Here is a 20,541-nt window from a genome sequence, read left to right on the forward strand (position 1 = left end):
TTACAGTTAATATGTCATCTTAACCCGCAGTTGCTTCTAAGTTTATCATTTACACTAAACCGTAAACTTGTATCGTAACATAAAGACTGGCTGTTACTTTTCTCCAAAGGAGGGAAAATGTTTACGAATGCTAATTTTTAACAGCGTTTCTTTTTTGTGTTTTGAATTTTTTTGCTCAGATTTAGATCTTTAAATTCTCTGGGTTAGTGATTTGGATTTTCGAAATTGTTGTTTTTTTAAAGCAAAATGACAGCAACCGTTTTATATCTGACTCCTTTGCTTTGTGGCGGAAATAGATGAACAACATATTGAGTTTCTCAATTTTCATTTTCTTGTGTGAAATTTTTAATTGAAATGTTTGTCTAGTTTTTCCTTCATTTTGTCTGAGCGATGAATTTGTAACCCTAGTTTTTGCAGCATTGATGCAAATTTATCCCTAGATCATGTTTGATATCCTAGAGTTTTGAACCATTATAAATTTTTCATTTTTCAAATTTAGTTTATGATATGAACGACCTTGGTTTCGGCGTCGAATTATGGTCACTAATCACAAATGCAAAAACGTACAGGCTCGAAATTAACGAACATTCTTATTCGTTTTCAATCTGCCTGTCGCACTACTTCCATCTTCATTTTTCACTAAATATTTCGAGATTTTTAGCATTGCGCTGAAATCGGTTGTGCTTCCTGTTCATGGAGACAAAGAAATCTTATATTCACGAAAAAAATCCTATTTTATGAGGTAACCTAATAACCATAAAAATTGTTTTTAAGTTAATAAAAAGTGTGAAATATTGTTTTTAAATTTTTCCAGAATTATTTTAAGCTGCTTTTTTTACATTTTGTAACGCTAATTACACTTGTTGGCTTGTGTTAAGCACACTTAACTTTTTGTTTTCCCCGCTTTATCGATTGACTTATAATCTGTTTGAAAATGTGAAATAGTGATTTCCTTAACAAATTGTATTAAAATCTCCAAAAAATTTTTTAATGGGATTTTCTCTATCTTGGGATTTTTGTTATTTATGTTCCGCATTACGATCTTATTGAAAATTGAGAAAATCTATTAACCGATTCGAATATTTATAAACCGACTTGTTCCGTTTACTTTAGGTTAACATTTGATTGCCTTAATGATATTGCGTACCAGCGCCCATTTTGCATTCCCAAATTAACGGATGCCTTTTTTCTTCGGTTTTGTCTCTCGAACAATTACTGTATTTTTGAAACAAGATTCAGTAAGCCTTTGTAATAATGTTCTCATTCATTGTACATAGATAATCACAATTATCATGCCTCATTTTTGAGTTATGTTTGAAGTGATGAAATCTTCTTCCATCTTCTTCCACTAAGTTGACTTGGTGATTGTATTTCAATTTTTTGCTTGAGGTTTCTGCAGTTATTATGTAATAAGCCCTTACGTTCTCTTATCACCAGCGAAAATCCAAGTTTTTTTATTTTTGCTTATCTTTGTTTTCAGATCAGAGTTTTTTCACATTTGTCACAATTTATTTGGTGGATTGCATCTATTAATTCCTGTTTTCCAGCAATATCTTGATCAATTTGATGCTTTTTTCGTTTGACATCTTCCTCAAAACTTCTCTGTCCTGTTCAATTTATTATAGAATTGCAGATCTTTCAAAAAATACTCCACATTTTATATATTTTGCTTGCATACGACAGACTTTGTTGTTGTCAATCTAATAAGTTTATCTGATTGCTTAATTTTTAAAAAAATTTTCTGCAACCTTTGATTTGTTATTTTTCTTTGTTGTGCTTTCTCTTTCACTGAAGTCAAAGTTGGATTGATTCTGTCCCTATGAGCCTTTCTACGTTTTGAGAGCTGTGTTTCCGTAAAAGGACAATTTTTTTAAAAACAGTTTGCTCCATTTTCGTTTGTTTTAATTTTAGTTTTTTAAAATAAAAAGGAATTGTACTTCTCTTGCTGTTGTCGTTTATTGGAGTTCGGGTTTGTTTTTCCTCGTCAACAGAATATTGATTTCTTGTTTTTTTTTTGACAAATCGTCTCTACTTTTCTGGAAGAAAATTTAGTGTTTTTTCTTACTGTTGGTTTGTCTTTGAATTGTGTGTGATATTGATTACTTCTTGTTCATCAAATAACATCGTCATTAAGCTTCCGTTTTATTATTTGAGGTTTCAGCTGTTAGTATTTGATGAGCCGTTTTGTTTATTTTTCACTCGCCAAAGTCCAGTCTTTACAAGTTTTGCATATCATTGTTTTCAGCACTTTATTCTCTTTTATGACCATATGGAAAACTTCTTCACGGTTATTGTCTTGAGTTTCAACTATGCTTCCTTTTTTCCAGAACTTTGGTCAAGTTATGGCTATTCTTTGTTTGAAACCTTTCCGAAGATTTTTGAATATGTTCTATATGACTCAAACTAATGTGGATTCCAGCTATTTTTGTTCCGACCCTCTTGAGGGGGGAGGAACTATATACTCAAATGGGTTTTTTTTGTTCCGTGAATTTTCGCCGATCGAAATATTCATCGTAGAGAGTTGAAACTGGTATCATTAGAAAGCTCGTCCAGCGTAGAATATGGAATTAAATTTTCATTTAATTTTCGTTTTCTACAGGGAGTTATAGAGGTTTAAAATTCTGAGGAAAGTAGAGTGAATTCACGTTGTTTTTATTCACATTTTCCGGCATTTTTGCCTAAATTTTTGTCAATTTTGCTAACATTTGTTATAATTTTTAAGAGTAGTGTCGATGATTTTATTTTTGAAGACGAACAAGCATTGTTGATTGTTTTGATTTAATTTTTTTTGGTCAAAAAATCTGGATAAACATTTCAAAATTTAGCCTTTTTCATCAAAAACAGCACGAAATAAGCTACTTTAGTCTACTTTGATTAAATTTGCCGACAGTACACCCTTAAACAACACTCATACAATCTTTGTAGACTCAGAGGGGGGCTATTTCTACTTCAGAGTCCGCTGAGAGTGCTCTGTAGTTAAAACTTTACTTACTTTTGCTAACTTTACTCGTTGATTATCAAAAATGCAGAATTTATTTTGAGTTTTCAACTAACAAATTATCTATATCTACAACATTCGAAAAATCAATTGTTCCTAACGGACAAAAAGCATTAACAGGGCTAGTTTTGGGCCATTCTTGGACTGTTACAATCCAAAAAAAATTGGGTTGTAATCAGTCGGTCTTTTTTTTTTTAAAAAAAGACCTTTTTTCTTAATAATAAAGAACAGAACATATCAAATCAAAGCTCAGGAGTGATAGGTCCAACCAATTCGCTTACGAAGCACCTCCAAGCTAATGCATTTAGTTTTTTATTTGAAAATTTATGGTTGTTTCTTTTTTAAAAAATAATTGACTTTTCAATAAATAATGGTTTAATTATTTTCCTCTATTTTTTTCTTAATTTGTTCAACTTCCAGCTTAGTGTCAGCAAAGAAAGAATGCTTCTTCTTTCTACTGATTTAACCTTCATTATAGGTTGCAGTTTTAAGCCTGAAGTTATTGTTTTCTGGCTTTGATACTACGAGATTTCAGATTTTTGTTTGTTTTGATATTTGCCAGTTTTTCACGTTTTCTCATTTTGTCACATTATCACATTATTGACAGTTCTCATTTCACATTATTAGCGTTGAGAATAAGGCAAAATTGATCATATTAAAATCCTGAAATATATAAGTCCTCGTTTTAACGGCCTCGACACCTCTTTCTTGAAGAAATCAATTGAATTTTTTAATTTTGTCTTTAACTTTCATTTATACTTTGTCGTTTCGGTCGTATGAAGTTTCCTGTATAGTGATAGCTTTCATTGGCTTTTCATGGAAGAATAGAAGATCGATATTCTGATATTAGTAGATAGCTGATGGCTTTCATGACTTTGAAAACTATCGTTTTCCAAAAATTAAAGAAAAAACTTTTTAACTTCGCTTTTTGTTCTTTTTATGTTTCTTTTTGTTACCTACTCTGGTTAGTTAATTGCAGGTCAAATATGAGATTATGGGTGTCAAGGGAATAAAAGGGATTGGTGTCCCAAAATCTTTTTTTAAGAATTTGTTATGACCTTACTGGCTTCGACACCGGTCTTTCACAAAAAAAAGTAAATTAATTTGATTTTTGTCATATTTGACGATCTTTTTCTAGATGCAAGAAATATTCTGGGTAATTGCAGGTCTCGAGGGCTTCCTTTTCATGAACAAACGACCCTATTTAAATAGTTCTTTTTTTAATTAATGCCTTTCATGACATTGAATGTAATTTTGTTTCGAAAAAAAATTAAAAGTATTACATAGTTTAACACTTCGCTTTTTTGTCTACTTGTTACCTAGTCTTACTAATGAATGGCCACGTAATACACTATAGCTGTTTGAAGAAGGCGCAATCGAATATATTTTGAGGGCCAAAATACGGCTTGACGGTTTTGACAGCGTTTTCTGGCAAGTTTCAATTGAAATTTTGTTTGTTTTTTTTTGTTGTTCTTTTTAGCCGCTTTAAAAAATGAATAAGGACAGATCCTAATGCCCATCTATATAAGCAGTGCTAATCGTAAATTTGTGTTAATATTAATTGATTCCTAATGGTATTTATTACTTTGAAGTTAACTGTTTCAAGAAAATAAGTTAATTTTTTTACTTTACTGTTTTTGTTCTTTTTTGTATAATTGTTACTAAAACTTTTTATGGACTGGTCGCATATGTTTTCTGGTGTTTTGTAAGTTATTTTTGTTCAGTATTAGGTTTATCTGACGGTATGTAGACTTTGTTATTAAATTTAGTTTTTAAGAGGAACATAAATTTTTTGATATAATTAATGTTTGTTGTTGTTGTTGTTGTTGTTGTTTGATTTTGCTGTTCGTCCTGACTCGCTTTCTTAATATTGAAATATTACAGCAATCTAATGCATCAATTCTTACTCCACTGAGTTATTTGCTTTGGAGGCTATCTTATGGTTCATACAGAATTTTTTGGAAAAGACTAGGGCTGTTTTGGGATTCGCAAAATTTTTTTTTGGATTTTTCTGTCTGTTCCTCATTTGGTAGACAATTATGCCAAAATTGTGGATGGGCGGGGTCGGAACCTTATGTGCCATCGCACATTACCGAGCCGCCTTGTTTGATGAAAATTACCACGCTAGCATTTTCAGGGTTTAATTATTTTTTTTTATATTTCTTCCATGTATTGTTCTTTGAACCTGTTCTATATATACCATCCTTTATGTCAAAAAAAAACCTGGCATACGATTCCATATGTCTCTAAGTAAGCTTTAGTTAGAACTACAAATTCTAGCTCAGAGTCTAATTTTGCCAAGTTCGATTTTACACACATTTCCCCCTTTATCCTGAATATTTGGATCTATAATTCTGTCATGATAATCGATCTTTATAACTTTGTAATGATAATGATATTTGTGGTTTTAATGTTTGGCTGCCTTTTGGACATTTTTTTTCCGTAGAAACGCAGTTTTTGCTGCATAAAGCGCTTTTTTGCTATCTTTGTTTTTTTTGCGTGTGACCGAAGCGTCCGACTGAAGTGTCCGATTCGGTTTCGAACTCTTTGACGGAACGGATCTGGCAAGTTAATTAATTTGTTGAGAAAGTGTCCATCCAATAATCAGCAACGGTTATTTCAGAAATTTGGCCCTATATGTTGCAACAAATGCCCGCATTTGCTACGTTTTAGAGCTACAAGTGAGAGTCACGTGACGCGGCTTCACATTTTGGTTCGGTATTATCTAAGATTTTGTCTTATCTAAGAACAGATGCGTTAGTATGATCATACAAATCGGTTTCCAAATCAATATAGGTGTCATACATTTCGAGGACATGGTGTATTATAGAGGTTTATGGAGCAGATTACGAGTCTGGCACCTGCATATTGGAGTGCTGGGACAATAGATCGAAAGACAACAGATCGAAAGCAAAAATCGGGACAATAGATCGAAAATTAAATAATTCAAGTTGCGTATTGGCCAATCAGATTTAAGCGCTCATTCATTAACTGCATATAACATGTTCTATTGTGATATTTTGTTCGGTTGTGATAGATTCATATCAAGTCCCACGGGCCGCTAAGGCATGGCCATGGCTCGCAAGGCATGGCCATACAGTGGTAATTATATTGCAGCTCGCAAATAATGTTCAATTTTAGCCAATAAGAATAGAGAATGATTTTCGATCTATTGTCCCAATTTTTCTGTTTTCGATCTGTTGTCCTTTCGATCTATTGTCCGGTCACCGCATATTGGTCTGGGGGACTCACCCTCCTAACAGGAGGCGGATAATGAAGGATGCGTCACGTCATCATTTGTTAAGGCCAACGGAGGAAACATTAGGACAGAACTTCGTCTTATTTCAATTTAGTACCGAAATCGTTTCGACAACTGAGAGAAGTTTAAAGTGCAATTGCTAGTTGTGATAGAAAGTCATAGCGTTAAAACATCTACGTCATATCCAGCTCTGACATTTCTAGCTATAAAATATCACAAGACACAGAGACGCTTTATGTCTGAAGAAGCGTTTGAGGATTGGAAGACCAATGTCGCCTTGGGCTCTCCAAATGCTTGCCTCATTAATTTTAATTTTACTCAAAGCAACAAGATTAGAAAACCATAAAAAAATTATCTGCAAAAATAAAACTTGCGTACGCTTGTGTTTATCTCCTAAATTTTCGGTTTTCCGATGAAAATATGAGGGAAAAAACCTTTTGAATGATAGTAAGGCTTTCTATGAAATATGTAAACTTTAAAAAGTACCACCGTTATGTTAAATACTAACTCGTTCGTAAATATCAATTTAGCAATCACCATTCGTTAATAATTTTATGTGGAACATAATGATAAACAAGAAACAATTGAGGAGGCAGAAATATTTTTTTGGTCCGATTTCCTACTCGGTCCGGTGCAAGAATTAAAAACAATTAATTTTCTATCAGCTGATCACTTTTGAATTGTAATTTTTTTAGGCAGAGCGATTGTATATTCTGGTTGCACTTTCAACTGTTGTGTTATTATCTGTGTCGCTTATAATACTTTCTTTATTTTTTTGAGGAAACTGTATCGCCTTGTAAGCAAATACTTTCAAGGAGTCATTAGTTTTTAGTAGATTTTGTGGCATGAAAACTCTTACCAAGCATCATAAAATCGTTTGAGGTTTTCTCTTAATTAAATATCGAGTATCTAATAATCAATGCACGGTCAGAAAACGATGAAACTGTTGTCCCTCAAGGACATTTCCCTGATCAACTGCGAAAGAGTTTATTCCAAAAGGTTTATTTTGGCGCAGAAACTCTATACCGGCTGTCGATTTTTTGCTTTGACTTTAAAAAGTGGTAGCATGGGAAAGCTGTTGCAAAAACTAACAATCCCTTAAGAATAAGCGAAACGATTTTTGATTTCTACAACAACTTAAGTGCATACTATTTGCAAAATTTTGCACCACTCTTGTATGTCACCAAACAAGACAATCTCCGAGGTTCATAGATTGTCTTGGAAATATATAAAAACTCATACTTTCCACAAAAACAAAGAAGAAAAATAAATTATATTGATTTAAAGTCAAAAAAATTTCAGTCATTCTAATAAAATTCAAAGAAATACAGAAAGGATCACAAATATTTATATAATTCATTTCTCTGCTTTTAGAAAATCAAAACTTTTAGAAAATCAAAACTTATTTTGATTTTTTGTCTATTTCAAGCTTAGATTTTTCGGCTGACAGAATGTCTATTTTTACTAATTTTTCATTCAAAGTTAGCACACAGGAAACAGATCTTTTTTAAAAAAAGTGTCAGTTGTTGCAAATGCGTGGAACGCTAGAAAAGTTTAACCTAGTTGATGAATCTTACGTTTTCATGATATTTACGTTTTCATGATACGTTTTCATGATGAATCTTACGTTTTCATGATAGTTGATGAATCTTACGTTTTCATGATATGAAGTTTTTTTCCAGTAATTTTATAACAGTGTAACCACCATTGTTAATTCGGATGGCAGTTAAAATTGAGAAACCTAACCATTAAAATTAGTAAACTGTTCTCACTTTGTTTTTTTCTCTTAACAGCAACTTAGTCTCGAAAAACACATAAAAAAGAACAAAATTTAAATCTAAAAAAATCAAATTAATTACTTATTTTTTCGAATTTTGAATTTTTTATTTTTACTAGTATGGTTTTGTGCCATCTGTCGATGTCTATTATTTCAATGACTTGAAATGGAATTAAAAAATTACTGTTATTGACCACTGAAACCTATAGTCATAGTGCAAGCACTAAAAATAATTTGCTTACAGTACTCATCATTACAAATTCAGTAGCAATTCTCAATAGCGCCTTACACAGTTTGGTAGTGCAAAAACTAGCATATTATAAACTAGAATACTTCATTTCCCCTATCTTCGTTTTTACTGGTTTTCAATTTTTGTTTTCCGACTCATTTCAATTTCTTAGTTTAGTGCATTTGGCGGTTCGATCGAAAAGAATTTAATATACCATAAAGTTGAAAGGAAAATTGAAAGAACCCGAATGTCACTTGTTTTGCTTAGAAAGAAGTTGGACGTCTCCCACCTTTTCAAATTTTCCAAATATGTCAAAATTTTCTATTTGAAGCCGAACAGAAGATGCTAGAAATAAATTGTGCTGAGTCAAAAGTAAAATTTGATTTAGAATTGTTTTACAACTCTGGTGATGTGAAAACAACTCTGGTGAGTAGTTTTACAACTCTGGTGATGTGAATTGTTTTATAACTCTGTTGATGTGATGTATAAAGCAGGCATTATGCTGACCTTCTAATAGTAAGAATATTAGTTATACTAGTGCTTAGCGATGTTCAATTCATGAATCAGGATAAATTGTTGAAAAGAAGTTTCAACTTTTCAATGTTTTTATTGGTTTGTTTGGAACAATATGTGCAAAGTCACATTGCGAATTCTCCTGGTATCTTTAGGATACAAACTCTCGTTGAGCAGTACAAAGCCTAGCAAGATTTTTCCAGAATCGTTAATGATTTTGATCCAAAATAGTATTTCCTAAGCTTAAAAGTTCCAAGTAAATACTGCACAAGATATAAAACTCTGTACGCACTGAAAACCATTTCGCAAAGCCAAGTCAAATTTTTTAGCTAAGTTTTTCTTCTAAATGGAAAAAAGTTGTCGTGATATACCCGAACAATGGAACAATGGTTATGACCAAGGAGTTCCCATTCAAATGAAATTTATGATGAACTAATTGACAAAATTAATCGCTTGCAAACGTAAACAGTATGTGCTACCTTGTGACCAAAACATTCATAGAATAAAGCTTGATAGAATACAGGACGACTTTTCCAATTTTTCCTGCCATCTGTATTGTGCCATGGCAACTAAGTCCCAAAGAAAAATGAATAATAGAAAGATTAAACAAATCTAAATTCATCTAAGTCAGAAGCCAAATCCATTCAGTTTTTGATCTTTACATTTTTTAAACAGATAATTTAAAAAAATGTTCATTTTCTCTCTGTTTCTTCAAAAACTTTAGTGGTTTTCAACGTTTGGTGCCATTTTCATCAATGCTAAAAATATCGAGGGCTAGAATTTTGAAATTAAGAAAAAATATTACTCTTATTTCAGTTTCAGAGGAAATTGTTGAGTTTGAACGCATCTGTAGTCATTTCAACACCTTGTAAAAAGAGTATCAAGTTGAAGAGAAGAGAATTTGAAAAGTTCAATTGGGTGCGAAATTCATCTGTTTTTGATTAGAATATTTATGGACGTCTCAGATTGATCTTCAAATCCTCAGCACTCCACAAGCTGTGTTCAGGTAATTACAAAATCAGTTGAACACCAGGTGTACATATATCTAAATGCACCTGAATTGTAGTTGAGATACCTTTTTACCTCAGCTGATTCAGGTGTGATTAGCTGAAAAAGTACGTTACGCTAAAATATGCACATAAAATATTGTTGCTGTTAAAGTTTTGTTAAAACAATCGAAAATTAATTTTGCCTTACAATAGAGCATCTATTATTAAGATCATGAACCCAGAAACAACTATGCAATTAATGCGGATCGATACCAGTTTTATGCAAAAAGTAGACAAGAAGAAATGCCTTAAAATTTTGGACATTTTCTGAATTTCCAGGTGTTTCTGAATTTAACATAATTTTTCAAGTAATTTTCTTAGATGAAATTCAGGTATATACAAGAGATTTTGCCTGAGCTGTTCAGGCATTTTTCTCAAGTGTTCTTAGGCATGTTCAGATTAAAAAATTCATCCAGTGATGCCTGCTTTTTCAGGTGAAATTCAAATAAAATTCAGGTGCTTTTGGATGTTCTTTGGGTGCCAATTTACCTGAACAGTTCGTAAATTTATGTGTTTTCTACAGGCAAAATCCTCCAAACTGTTTTAGAGAAAATAAGTAGAAATCTTATCCAGTTTTGGGAGAAAAAGAAAGCAACGATAATTCTGGCCTTTTTGATGATAAGCCTTTTTGTTAGGCTGGTGCATAACGATGTTCATTTCACAAATCAGAGAACAGTTCTGAAAAAGAAGTTATTACTTTTCCAATTTTTCGTTAGTTTGGTGGGAACATTGTGAACAAGGGAGCATTGCAGGATCTTATACCTTCAAGTTACCACCGCTTCCTGATCAAGTATAATGCCTGAAGATTTGTCCATAATCTTGAATGATTTTAATCCATATAACCAACTCCTAAGCACAAATGCTACAAATAAACATTAAAGAAGATATCAAGCTGTATACGAACTGAAAGCCATTTTGTCGACCCAAGTAAAGTTTCGTAACTATTTTTTCTTCTAAATAAAAAAGATTAGTTGATGAAAATAACACGTCCATACATACTATGGCTGCGGTCCAAGATTTGTGATTCGAAAGAAATTTACGATGAACAAACTAATTGACAAAAGTAAACGCTTGCAAACGTAAGCGGTATGTGCTACCATGTGATCAAAGTATTTTATAGAATACGTTTTGATATAATACGCGGAGATAAGCGCTATTAACTTCGTACAAACACTTCAAAGTCTGTAGTCGTTAAAATTAATTCTCCTGAAGCAAGTCAATCTTTACACTTCAAGTTTAGTTCTAGTATGAAATGAAAAATATTGCAGTTGTATTTGGGATCAATACACCATTACAAATAAACACGTTCTTACAAAATTAAATGTGCTGGTTGAAGTTATATGTAAGGTTAAACGATCAAATTTAGCTTTAGATCAGTCAATTTTGGCCGAGCAATATATACGTCCAAAAAGGTTAAGAATCCTAACACTGCAAAGCTTGTCGAGCGCAGATAATAAACTGGGAGATCCAAAGTTAACTGGCCTTAGACTTTTTGAGGTCTCACGAAATCTGGATAATCAGTTATTAGAAATATGGTTCCTTTTTACTTTGTTTTCTCTTTGACAAATTTAGAGTTGAAGAGACTTCGGTCATTTTAGCGTCGTTTTGTGCTGTTAACGTCTAAAATATTTTCGAAAAAAATAGCTGAAAACACCTAGAACAGGTAGCTAAAATTTTTTTGTCCACTTCATCATTCACCTTAAAAATCTGGAAATCGCAAAGCTACCACCATCTCTCCTACCCATTGGATGGATAGTTTTAGGTCGTTGAAAAAAACATAACCGACTAAACGTCGGAAGAATTGCTCTGGAACGACTAGTTGGAGCTCTAATCAATTGCAGCCTGCTTCAGTCTGGGGGGGGGGGGTCTAAATGCGACTAAGAGAATCAATAGTAGGCTTCAAATAACCACATTAGAGGTTAACATATACCACGATTAAGATTTAAATTGAAAATGGTACTAGTTTTTGTGCATTTTTCATTTGACCTTTAGTATTAAATAACGCTTGCCACCAATTGAGTTCAGCCGCTTGAAATTGGGATTGAGAGAGGATTTTAGATCATGCGAAACGCAAAAAATCAAGGGCATAAAAGAAAAGTAAAAACCGTCAAGCAAAAATTTAGCATAAAAAAGACACACGTTTACAAAAATTGCTATGAACTTCGTTCAAAAGCAATTTAACGTTCAAAAACAGTTTTCATCGAATGTTTCAAATTTATAAACTTTCACGTCAGAAACACTGCTGATCAATTGTTGAACACTGAGCAGGACAGTGCCCACATGGAGGTGGATAAGAGAAAAAATTCAATTTTGACCGGATATAAACAAAGTTGAGCAAAAAAACTGTTAAAATTTTAGTCTTTAATTTTAAAGTTAAATAGATGCATTAAGTACTATTTTCTGAGAAACAATTATTTAAAAAGGGGAATTTTTTTAATTTTTAATTTCAGTTTTTTAGATATGTTTACTTCGGAAACAATAATCAATAACTACTGATCACTAGGATTAAAAATACCAAAAAGTAGGAGGCCAGTTTAAAATAATCAATTATTTCGTTGGAGATGGTAGTCTTGTGCATCAAACTAGTGTTCTATTCTGGGATTTACATCAAGCCTAGAGGGACAAATTTCTAGCTAACTATTAGTTTGCTACACATTTAGTACTGAAGTTCTACGAGGGCCCTTTCGGGCTCGGTTGAGAAAAATTTTGTCACCGATCGTTGCGTGTAGATATTTGTAAGACATTGGCGCTTAAGCGCCCTGCCATATATTTGTTAAAATGCTTGAAAATTTCGGAGACTTCAGCTAGCATCATACTGGTTCTAGTGTACTCATTAATCCCCTGAACGGGAAAAACCTTGTCGGCCTGGCTTTTGTATGGTTCTTTTCGCAAAAACGTAAGTTTATCTAAGTTTTTAAGTTTGAAATTTTTGAGGGGCTCCCACTAATTACAATCATTTGTTTGTGCGGTTATCTGCATAATGTTGAAAATTGCAAAAAATGTTATTTTTGTACGTTGGTTTTTTGAAAGAGCACAGTGACCCCTACCATTTCTCTCTAAAAAGCCTTATTTTCAATATACTCTTTTATTGAGAAAAATTGATCCACTAAAGTTACTGTGTGACAATTAATAGAAACCGACCTTTGGACGATGAGACACGATTAACCAAATCTTGGCAATGACAATTGGAAACAACAGATTCCACTTTCAAGTGTGATTGCCAAATTTTTGTAATTATCTGTCTCGTCAAAATGTAAATTTCAATTAAATCTAACAAAGTAGCGTTTGGTGGATAAATTTTTTTCTCAATGAACGGAATTTTAAAAATAAGGACTTTTTTAAGCAAAATATAGGGATCACTGTACACTTTCAGGAAAAAACGGACAAAAAAACAACTGCAATTTTTATTTTATGCAGCAGACCACACAAACAAATGATTCAAATTAATGGGAGCCCCAAACAATTCAAATTTGAAAACTTGGAAAAACGAACACTTTCACAAAAACAACCATGACAAAAGCCTGGCTGACAAACCTTGCCTGTTCAAGCGATAGACGAGTTAAATAGAAGCAACATGCTCGCAGCGTTTTAACACTTGCCAGCGAGGCGATTATTTTCCAAATAAGTCTACTAAAAATGTTCTATACCTAACAATCGGGACCAGTTTTTCCCAACAGAACCCAAAACTACCCTCGTAGAGCTTTGACATTGAATGTATAGAAAACAAAAAGTTTTCCCGAAATTTGTCACCTTGGGTTTGCTGTAATTCCCAGAATAGAACACTAGTTTGAGGCAAACAAATATTCTTTCAGATAAAATATTCACAAATAGCAATTACCCTATACTTGCCTGCATATAAATGACTCTAAATGAGCAAAAGGAGAGAAGCGAAACCATATCAGTAAAAACTGCAGTTTGCTTCAGGATCCCTAAAAACTCCAGTTTTAAAAAATATTTTCCTGTCACTTTGTTAACAGTGACTAATTTTATATACACTATTTGACTGGGTTTCCATCAACATAATTGGAAAACCACAATGGTCAATTACTGAAAAGTACCGCCCAAAAACTTGAGATAAACTATTGTTATCAAGTATTACAAGGCTGATGAGCAAAAGAAAAAGAAGTTTGTAGCTTTTTTAAATTGGAATTGATCAAGGCAGCATTTCCAAACACAACACACTAACGGTCAGTTGCTCCCAAATAATTGTCGAGCAGTCTGATTCTGTAGTAGCCAGCTGAGGCTTAGGGATGTAAGAATGGGGGGGGGGGGGTGGTAACGCGTTGGGGGAAGGGTCATGCGCTGGATGGAGGATCAAGCGATTGTGCGGGAGGGGGGGGGGGGGGGGAGAGGGAGGGTTAAAAGGGCTTGACGGGGGTGCAAATCGCCAGTTGGAGGAGGGTGGATGGGAGAGATGCGGATGGATGAGAGTGGTAGTGAGGGCGACTTTGTGTGCTGACGGGGGGGGGGGGGGGCGTCATTAACATCTGTCATTCACACAATGAACTTATGACTCCTCTGAACAGATGACAATGAATCACATGCTAAGGAACTAGTTCATCTGTTTATTACAGTTTGGGAGCGAAAAGTTAGGATTCGGACGAAAAATTGGCACAGCAGAAAATCGCACAAAAAAGACCGCAGGGTTAATATAATCGTTTGATGGCAATTTGAAATCTGTTTGAAAGCAGACGGTAATCGTCGTCCATTGGACGATATTGTATTGATGTCCGTGGCAGCTAAATGTCTCATGTAAAAACACTTACTGGATTTGAACTCTTCGAAGCAAATTCAATGCTAAAAACTTCCAGGACCAAAAATCTGACAAAAGTTTTCTCGAAGACCCAAAAAGCTCATTTTGTTTTAATTTTATTTTGCTTTCCTTCTCTAATTTAGTTTTGCTTACAGGGGCCCTACATATTGTTCTTTCAGCTTGCATATAAGTTACTGATTAGGCTTGATCTTTGCTGTTTTCATGTGGGTAATAAGTGGCAAAATCTTCCTTCAGCCTGAAAAAGTTTTGAAAAATAAATGTACTGACTGATATTACTTAAAAAATATTCCCTTTATTTGTTTCTGCTCTCACAATTGCGCATCTCAGAGCCCCACATATTTTTTTTTGTTTTTTGTATCATGGAGGACGAAAACTGAAAATTTCATAAAAACTTATCATAAGATTAATATAAATTCAACAAACTTTGTGAGCAAATAAACGTGCAAAGACATTAAAAAACTTAGCATATGAGAAGCTCAAGGCCACAAACGACGCAAGGTCACGGATTTGAAGGTCAGCAATTTTTCAAAGTGTTGTTTAAAGATTTTGTTTTGTCCCTAAATTTTTGATATCAAGTAAAGACTGGTTTATAATTGATTTCTCTAGAATTAACTCTATTCACGGTTGCATATCTGAACGATTGTTGTTCAACAGTTTCCTAGGACTTCCATTACCAAGAGGCACCGAATCGCATGAGCAGTCTTGTTATTGATTTCAAAACGCGCTCTCCAAAAAATATATATGTGTCGAGAACTCCAAGTCTCATCAGTCACGTCAATTATCTGCTACAGAGCAGATTGGGACGTCACTCCATTGGGACGTCCTGTGAATCGCATACTTTGAGACTTATGAGCTGAAAGGCTCCAAGAGAACTTGATGCCCGCTGGGCGCTACCTGTTTATCCCGTTTTGGAGGACGAAAAGTTAAATGGGTCAGACGAAAAATCGGCCAGGCAAAAATTAGCATAAAAAGACCAACAGGACTAATATAATTGCTACAAACTTCGTTTGAGAGCAATTAATAAACATGTGGAGCAAGGTCAAAAAACTTAAATGCAGAACCATTTCAAGGACTCAATTGTTTAACTTCGAGTCAAAAGAAGCGGATTCAGCAATAAACTTAATATTATTACTGGTTTAGCACAAATTGAATTCTTAAAAATTGAGTTTTATAATTTTGTAAAATAGCATCACCTTTCTCAAACACCTCAGAGGTTTGTCCGTGAACACGAGAAGAAATTCAAACATCTGATAGAATCCACTCACACTGCCCGACCGCACACCAAAGATAATGGCCCACCAAACTAGTGAAATACCGACCAATCATTAGAATAAGTGTCAGCTAAATTTCTATTTTCTCCTTGTAGGCTAAGCGCCCTGTCGGACAAGATTTCAGAGTTGAGCAAAAATTTTGCATCAAAAAAGACGCACACGACTACATTAACGTCTTCAGTCTTCTTTCCAGAGCACTTAAAGAAACAGTTGAAAGATATACTTTGATTCAATCAAATTCTGGAAATCAATTTCATATGAAATTGAACTAAATACCTTCTATATATACACAATTAAATTTAATTAAGTTAAATATCTGATTAGTCCAAAATATATTTCCATTTCTCATCATTTGGAACTCTGTTTATAACTAGTCTTCCATCGTAACTAAGAGAGGCAAAAGTCCAAGGATCTGCATGCGACCATTCAGCAGCATAAACTGAATCCTCATGATCTTCGTAATACTTGACAACACAATCTTCTAGCAAATCTTTCTGTCTTTCAAGGTCATTAACCTCTGATGACACACTGGCTATCCTATGCAGAATCACGCGACTGTCACTGCTACAACTTAAGATTAAAGAATCATGTAAAGGATTGAATCTCACGCTCCAAACCCAGTGTCCGTGTTCCGACATTGTAACCAAAGGCTCTGATTTCTTTCTCATATCCCAGATTTTAACATAACAATCGTCTCCACAAGTCGCTATGGTATGAGTCTTGTTAACGTTGAAGTTGATGTCACGTATCATCTGCCCATGAGCATGGTCAATAGTAGAAACCAGAACTTTCGGATCCCTGGCGTCGTAAAATTGCACAGAATTGTCAATAGCCGCACCAACTTGACTATTACTTGAATGCGGGTACCATTCAGCAGCTGAAAATTTGATTGCACTTTTTGTTTCGTATTTAGTAGTCGACGAAATTGAATTTGTGGTCTTAGCAACATCAACGTCCCAAAAATTGATTGTAGTCTCGGCCAAAGTCAGCAAACACGTCGAATCCGCAGGATGCCATTGCGTTTTTGGAAACAACAAATTGTTTATCAGGGCAGTTTAGATCAAATTGTTTATCAGTCGTGCAATTTCCGTCATTGTTGTTCAATTTGAAAACAGTGCAACCTTGATTTGCTTTCGAACCTACAAACTGTTGATGCACAGTTGCGATTATGTCTTCATGGAATGGTGACGAGGACAAATGCCAAATTTCTCCATCTGGGTGGGGGAAAATTGACTTGTTCAGGGCATTCCCTTCATCGTCGAAGACTATTTTGTGAACATAATTGTCGCCTTTTAGAGACTGAGTTCCAGCCAAGAATGTAATTTCAGTACTGACAAAAGAACACAAACATCGCGACTGGAATTCGAGACCATAAATAATACTGTTGTTTGGGTCTGTCATGTTATCTGAAACTGTAACTGGTGGCGGAATCTCTTTAACGCGGAAATAATTTCTAAACTTTCGGGGAAATGAAAAGACGCGCTTCATTTCAATTTTTCAGCAAACAGATAGTAAACGAAAGCCATTTCTAACACAAAACACCAACTTTTAAACTAATGTATATGTATAACTTATATTTTATAGCACCAATGATAAACCTGACACGGTTTAAACGCTTAATATCTTTATCAAGGAATAGAAAAATGGAGCCAGCACCAAATTATCAATCTGTTTTGTAGAGAATTCAAGTAGCATTGTTAGCAATGAAACGAACACATAATTTAACCAACTAATAGTCATAACAACAGCGTTTGACTCGACCAGAAGCCAAGTAAAAACCAAGATTGACAGTGTCGCAACTATCGTAGCATCCAGGCTTTTCTTGTTACCTGGTAATCTGATCTTACCATACTTTGAACCATACATTGAAGCAATAGTATCGCCAATTCCAACAGATAAAATGCCACTAAACAGCGGCAAACTTCGATCGTTGATATTTCCCGAATGAATCCATAGCGGGAAACACATGCTTATTAAAAGATAAATTGGAGTCAGGTATAGCGGTCCTGAATCTTGCTCATCGATAAAACTTGACAACTTATCGTTCAGAATTGGTCCCAAAACTGTAAGTTGATTTGCCCGGATAAATTCAATAACAACAAAGACACAAATACACAATGATGATGCCAGATAAAGCACTCGTGCGTTCACCAATAACCCCGAAAGAAAAACGGAAACCACTGCAAGATGGAACAATTTGCGAACTCTTGTTTTGTAAGCAGCTTTTGAGATATGATCGGATGTAACGAACACGGCTATCGCAACAGATGTCCCGAAGGTCAGAGCCCACGTCACAAATAGTTCTATGGCAAACCGCTTCTCTAACAGAAACTTTATGATCCATAATACCGGTTCTTTTTCTAGAAACCTGAACAAATAAACGTATGTTAAAACTACTGCACCCAAAAGCTGCAAAAATAAAACTTTTCCCACAGTTCGGTCCGGTTTCTGCTTAACTGCCGCCGTATGTCGATCAGGTGATCCTGTGTACGGCATTAAAAGAACAACTAGCAATCCAGCCGCCAAAGACCACGTTCCCAATTCATCAAGAACGGCGTCTTTTCTGATTAAAATCATCGAAAGCTTCAACATCAGAGCTGCTAAAAAATTTGAAACCAATAAACCCTCAGCCAGCGAGAACGATCTGGGAAGTCTTGATAAAATAAAGATCAAAATCAATATTACAAGAAGTAGATTGAAGTAGCACGTCAGGTAACAGGAAGGCCTGAGAAATGGATGATTCAATGTGAACCAAACTGTTCCTGTAATAGCCTGAATTGATAATCCACATACAAACATCAAACATATTACTGCAAACGATATAATTGCAGAGAAAAAGTCCAGATTCATTGACCATAAACAACAGATTACTAATACAGAACACCAATTGTTCACAATAAATAACTGCTTTGCTTCGGGATATGCTTCAGTTATAAACATGAATGGGAACAAAGCTGAAAAGAGGGCCAGCCCATTTTCTATTTTTTCAAGCCGACATTTTTCCCGAATTACATCTATAGATGTAGGATACAACGTGGATAGAACGAAACAAGCAACAGATACTAGTAACAGACACAGGCAAACAGGTTGAGATGTAACCGCATAGCATAAAAACTGCGTGACAGCGATTACACTGATTTCGACAATCTCAATCATCTTCAACTGAAATGGAACAAAGGTTTTCGGTAGATCGCCCCTTTTGTCATCAAATTTGAACCCTGAATATCAATTCAAACTTTGGGATTCTATATAATGTCTAACTAAATAGTAGTACGTAGGACATCATTGATCTATCTCATGGTTGCATGTGAAAATGGTAGCATTGATGCACAAAAAGTAATTCATTGTCCACTTTGGATCTTTCATTGAAAATCTCTACATTAACTTCATGTCAATTTTCAGTGACTGGACACGTACTAAAAATGAATTGCGTTGTGACTCTGGAATTGTTGGGCTTTTACCCGTCTTGAATCCACTAGCCTCAGATTGGAAGAAGCTCAACAGCCTTGTTTTCAATATTTTCAGTTTTTCTGATCTTTTCCGTTTGTGCCCCCGACGCACGCACCATATTTTAGCATGATGAATTCCTCTGTAAATGGCACGTGCTCTGTGACTGGGGGTGCAGTGCATAACGCACTGGGGGGGGGGAGTACAATCGGAAAAGATCCAATTTTTCTTTGTCCAATTGTTTTTCCGCATAGATTTTTACGATTTGATTTAATGCTTTGCTAACAAATAAAATTCTATCAACAGTAAGGAGCCAAACAGCTTCTTAAATTGGAGCAGGAATAAGTCACTTATATTGGTGTCTTTCACATCGGTTCTTCTATTCACTCCCATTCAGGACTTGAACACAAAACTACTCACATTCAACAGTGTGGCATTAAACATCTAGCATTTGCTGGAAATCACAGAAAAAAGACGAGATGGTTGCTCAAAAAATATATCAAAAATTTTGAAAAGCTGTCTTATTCTCGAAAATTAAGAGTGCGTTCATTAGAATTCAGCTATACTGCAACTTTTACATCACAAAATCAGTCTGTACTACCGTTATACCCAAGAATAATTGCCCAGGCGAATCACGATGAGAGGCCCCGATGTAACAATGAGGCATGGAGGGTGCAACATCAGAAAAAATTGAGACTGCTCTTAAAATTGAATTAACAAATAAATTATAGAAACACAATCATGACAAACTGGTAGTAGACCGATGACATTGGTTTCCCCTTTATAAAACCTCGAAGTTCTGATGCCTTCTGAGGGTACTTTTGTCCAGCAGAAGCATAAAGCAATTTCAATTTTTGTACCGCAGCGTCAATTCAATAGTTCACAAAATCTGAGGTGCGATCCACTGAAATAAGCTTCAATTCCATAGTGACAACCCACAAGAGCAAAATTTGTTCTGACAGAGCACGCTACAGCCAGCGGCTACACTTTGATTTCAAAAATTCCCCGAGAGGATACTTCAGCACTAGTCAAATATATAATTTGATTAGGAAATTCATCAAACTCCGTCTATTTTTTTAATGAGCAGGCTATCTAATTTCTGACAATCTGCAATATTAAATACCTCTGAACAATTACTTGCTTTCATGACTTTGTGATACAAGCTTCCTCAACCATAATTCAGCATTCTTGTCTACAGGATTATGAGTTACTTGGAAACAGCCC

At 34.6% G+C, this 20,541-nt stretch overlaps 2 protein-coding genes across 2 annotated transcripts; both read right to left on the bottom strand.

Moving 5' to 3' along the window:
• Positions 1-16,018: 16,018 nt before the first annotated feature.
• Positions 16,019-17,358, bottom strand: LOC142352209 (EARP-interacting protein homolog). Its single transcript, XM_075404644.1, is given in 2 exon segments — positions 16,019-16,848; positions 16,850-17,358. Coding segments are annotated over 2 exon segments (1,080 nt in total). The 5' UTR covers positions 17,272-17,358; the 3' UTR covers positions 16,019-16,190.
• On the bottom strand, positions 17,348-19,089 carry LOC142352208 (dolichol kinase-like). Its single transcript, XM_075404643.1, has one exon. The coding sequence runs from the start codon at positions 19,024-19,026 to the stop codon at positions 17,479-17,481; it is 1,548 nt and encodes a 515-aa protein (XP_075260758.1). The 5' UTR covers positions 19,027-19,089; the 3' UTR covers positions 17,348-17,478.
• Between the last annotated feature and the right edge of the window lie 1,452 nt (positions 19,090-20,541).

This window comes from Convolutriloba macropyga, chromosome 13 (genome assembly GCF_964194025.1).
Source record: "Convolutriloba macropyga chromosome 13, txConMacr16.3, whole genome shotgun sequence".
In the NCBI taxonomy this organism is placed as follows: Eukaryota; Metazoa; Xenacoelomorpha; order Acoela; family Convolutidae; genus Convolutriloba; species Convolutriloba macropyga.

What these genes read in the sequence shown, in the direction of transcription:
- LOC142352208 (XM_075404643.1), bottom strand. Translation starts at nt 19,026, where the DNA reads ATGATTGAGATTGTCGAAATCAGTGTAATCGCTGTCACGCAGTTTTTA.